This window comes from Myotis brandtii, unplaced genomic scaffold (assembly GCF_000412655.1).
Source record: "Myotis brandtii unplaced genomic scaffold, ASM41265v1 scaffold107, whole genome shotgun sequence".
Lineage (NCBI taxonomy): Eukaryota > Metazoa > Chordata > Mammalia > Chiroptera > Vespertilionidae > Myotis > Myotis brandtii.
In genome coordinates this window covers 4,216,325-4,220,039 of record NW_005353629.1, presented here as the reverse complement: position 1 = coordinate 4,220,039, position 3,715 = coordinate 4,216,325, and the positions used below count along the sequence as shown (strand labels likewise).

At 52.6% G+C, this 3,715-nt stretch overlaps 1 protein-coding gene across 1 annotated transcript; it reads left to right on the top strand.

The window, feature by feature from the left end:
- Positions 1-83: 83 nt before the first annotated feature.
- Positions 84-1,827, top strand: LOC102261322 (transcription initiation factor IIA subunit 1). The gene is made up of 2 exons (XM_005857076.2): positions 84-437; positions 1,009-1,827. Exons 1-2 carry the CDS (start codon positions 107-109, stop codon positions 1,794-1,796), a joined length of 1,119 nt encoding a protein of 372 aa, XP_005857138.1. The 5' UTR covers positions 84-106; the 3' UTR covers positions 1,797-1,827.
- The last annotated feature ends 1,888 nt before the right edge of the window (positions 1,828-3,715 follow it).

Here is a 3,715-nt window from a genome sequence, read left to right as displayed (position 1 = left end):
TGGGTCTCTCTCAGGGATTTTGTTTTCTTTTTTTTTCCCCTTTGGTTTTGTTTTTTAGCTTGTTTTCTCGGGGTTGTCCCCTGTCTTGTTTGTGTTGTGTGTGGAAATGGCGAACTCGGCAAATACAAACACCGTGTCTAAATTATACAGATCCGTGATCGAAGATGTTATTAATGACGTGAGAGACATCTTTTTGGATGATGGAGTCGATGAGCAAGTTCTGATGGAACTAAAAACTCTATGGGAGAATAAACTAATGCAGTCTAGGGCACTCGATAGATTTCCTTCAGAAGAGCAGCAGCTCTTATTGCAAGTTCAACAGCAGCAGCAGCATCACCACCACCAGCAGCAGCAAGCTCAACCACAGCCTACGGTGCCTCAGCGAGCACAGACTCCGCGGGTCCTTATTCCTGCAGCACCACAAGTTATTGCTCCTGGTGCTCAGCTGATACAGCGTATGAAGGCATCAAACACGAGTGCTGCTGCTACCGCTGCCCCCGTAGCACTCCCTGCAGGGGTGACTCCTGTCCAACAGATATTGACAAATTCAGGCCAGCTTCTTCAAGTGGTCAGAGCCGCCAATGGCGCTCAGTATATTGTTCAGCCTCAGCAGTCCGTGGTTCTACAACAACAGGCTATACCACCAATGCAGCCTGGTGGAGGACAGGCTCTTGTCATAAAACAGGTTTTGGCCCCTCTTCCTGGCGGGATTTCACCACCGACAGGTGTCAGCATCCAGCCTCAGCAAATCTTATTTACAGGAAATCAGACTCAAGTTATACCTCCAACAGCGGCGGCACCATCATCACCAGCACCAGCGCAGGTAACCGCGACTGGCCAACAGCAACCACAGGCCCAGCCTGCCCAACAACAGGCCCCGCTGGCATTGCAAGTTGATGGAACTGGGGATACATCATCGGAAGAAGATGAAGATGAGGAAGAAGACGATGATGACAATGAGGAGGAAGCCTCAGCGAGCACAGACTCCGCGGGTCCTTATTCCTGCAGCACCACAAGTTATTGCTCCTGGTGCTCAGCTGATACAGCGTATGAAGGCATCAAACACGAGTGCTGCTGCTACCGCTGCCCCCGTAGCACTCCCTGCAGGGGTGACTCCTGTCCAACAGATATTGACAAATTCAGGCCAGCTTCTTCAAGTGGTCAGAGCCGCCAATGGCGCTCAGTATATTGTTCAGCCTCAGCAGTCCGTGGTTCTACAACAACAGGCTATACCACCAATGCAGCCTGGTGGAGGACAGGCTCTTGTCATAAAACAGGTTTTGGCCCCTCTTCCTGGCGGGATTTCACCACCGACAGGTGTCAGCATCCAGCCCCAGCAAATCTTATTTACAGGAAATCAGACTCAAGTCATACCTCCAACAGTGGCGGCACCTACACCAGCACCAGCGCAGGTAACTGCGACTGGCCAACAGCGACCACAGGCCCAGCCTGCCCAACAAGGGGCCCCGCTGGCACTGCAAGTCGATGGAACTGGGGATACATCATCGGAAGAAGATGAAGATGAGGAAGAAGACGATGATGACAATAAGGAGGAAGACAAAGAGAATGATGGAGCGGAAGGTGGGCAGGTAGCAGAGGAGCCCCTCAATAGTGAGGATGATCTGAGCGATGAGGAAGGACAGGAAGTCTTTGATACTGAACATGTGGTTGTCTGCCAATTTGAGAAGGTACTCAGAAGTAAAAACAAATGGAGATTTCTACTCAAGGATGGCATTATGAATCTTAATGGAAGAGATTATATATTTGCCAAAGCCTTTGGAGATGCAGAATGGTGAAGAACTGGTTCTTTTCTTTTATAAATAGAATGAAAGAAACTTCAAAAAAATTTAAAGTGACAGTTTGAAACTTGGGACAGACTCCAACCAAAACTTAACTTCTGCACGTCAGACAAAGTGCAGTAGAAGCAAAGCTACCGGAACAAAGGGACCTTGACAACAGTGACACTGCTTCTAACTGGCCAGCCATGGAACTGTCGCACCTGGGGTTGCTGGGGAAGGGGGCACTGGGGTTTTGTGTAGGAAAACCCTAATTGTCAATTTTAAATACAGGTACCTGCCACTGGTAATTAGCATGTAAAGCTTTGTCTATATTCCTTCCTCCACCTGGGGTTCAATCAGAAAATACTTGTTAGAATGAGCTAAAGAAACTTCCCTTTTGATAGATTGAAATGAAACCGCTTATTGTATGTGGTTGTATTTGGTAAAAATTGCGTGTGCGCTTTTTACAAGAGGGCAAGAAACCGGGCTCCAAACCCTCCACAAGGTCTGGGCCTGTGTGTTGTGTGGGTTCGGCCTGTCTTCCCAAAGAGCCTGAGAATGTCCTTCCAGCCCCAACTCTCAGGAACGGAGCTACAGCCCTTAAGGTTACGTCTTTCTTTTCTTCTAGAAAATTCTCCTGAATTTAATCTCTTCTTTGGGTCCCAACAAGGCACCCTTCCTTTGCTTCCCACCCACCACAACCCCTCCTCTCCTTCCTCCCTCTGCTACTTTCTCTGGGTCTGACTGGGGCTTGAGGAGTCGGTGACGCCCTTTGAAACCTGGTTTCTGCACAGCCCACCCGGCTTTCCGAACGCCACTCACTTCCACGCGTCTGCTTCCTCTCTGCCCACCAGCTCCCTGCCCGGCCCTGGCCTCCGCCTCACATCGGCTCTCCTCTCCTCTGAGGGACCATAACCCGTCCCCAGTGCACGCTCTCGGGCCTGGAAATCCCGGCTCCACTCGCGGCCGGCACAGAAAACGGTCCGCAACTTTACTCTCATAAACTTTTCTCTTTTTTTATCTTTAATTTCTTTATTGGTTAAGGTATTACAAATGTGTCCTCATCCCCCCAATAACCCTAACCTCCCCCCCCATCATAAACATTTCTTATAGTAACTCAATGTCCTCATCGATAGCGCCTTCCTCCAGGACGGCCTCAGCCCAGCCCCTTTGGAATGCGCCCTCTGCCCCCGGGCGGTGCCACAGGAAGCCCCAAGTGTGGGCTCTGCACCCCTTTCTGCCCTGGGCCCCCTGGCTCCCCGCAGCAGCCACGGGCCTTGGGGGACACGGGAACCCTTTGCTCTGTGTGGGGCCGCTGTGGCTCAGGGTCCCTGCAAAGCTGTGCAAGCCTCTGGGGATGGCACCGGCCTCCTGCCCCTGGGACACAGGGCGCAGGACCAGACCCTCTGCGGCCCACCCTGCGCCTTAGCTCTGCACAGATGTCCCTCCCACCACCCCTGGCCCAGGGACCTTCTCCTCGCGCAAGAGAAAGCCCTCTCTCCTCGAACCTCCCACCAAACGCCACCTGCGCCCCAAATCTTCTCGGTGCCCCCCGAGGCCACGCCTTAGAAACCCCTGTGGCACCTGTCCTGCCCTCCCATGAGGGCTCCCCTGGTGGGCGGGGCAGCAGAGGGAAGGAGAACAGTGTCAGGGGAGAGAGAGCCGCTGGTGGGTATTGTTAAACACATCGCGGTGGCGCTGCTATTACCTGACTTGGAACTGCCTGGTTCTGAAATCTCCAAAGACCTCCGTGGTTGGCAGATGCGTCCCCGCGGGCTGTCTTCCTACCTGCTCTGATCATGAGCCTGTTCTCTGCTTATCTCCTGCCTCAAATGTGTTTGACGCCTTCGCCCATTTTTACAGGGACCACCCCTCTCCCCGAGATTCCACTTCAGCTCTCCTGCCTCCAGCCCCGGGGGCTTCACAGTCATTAGGTG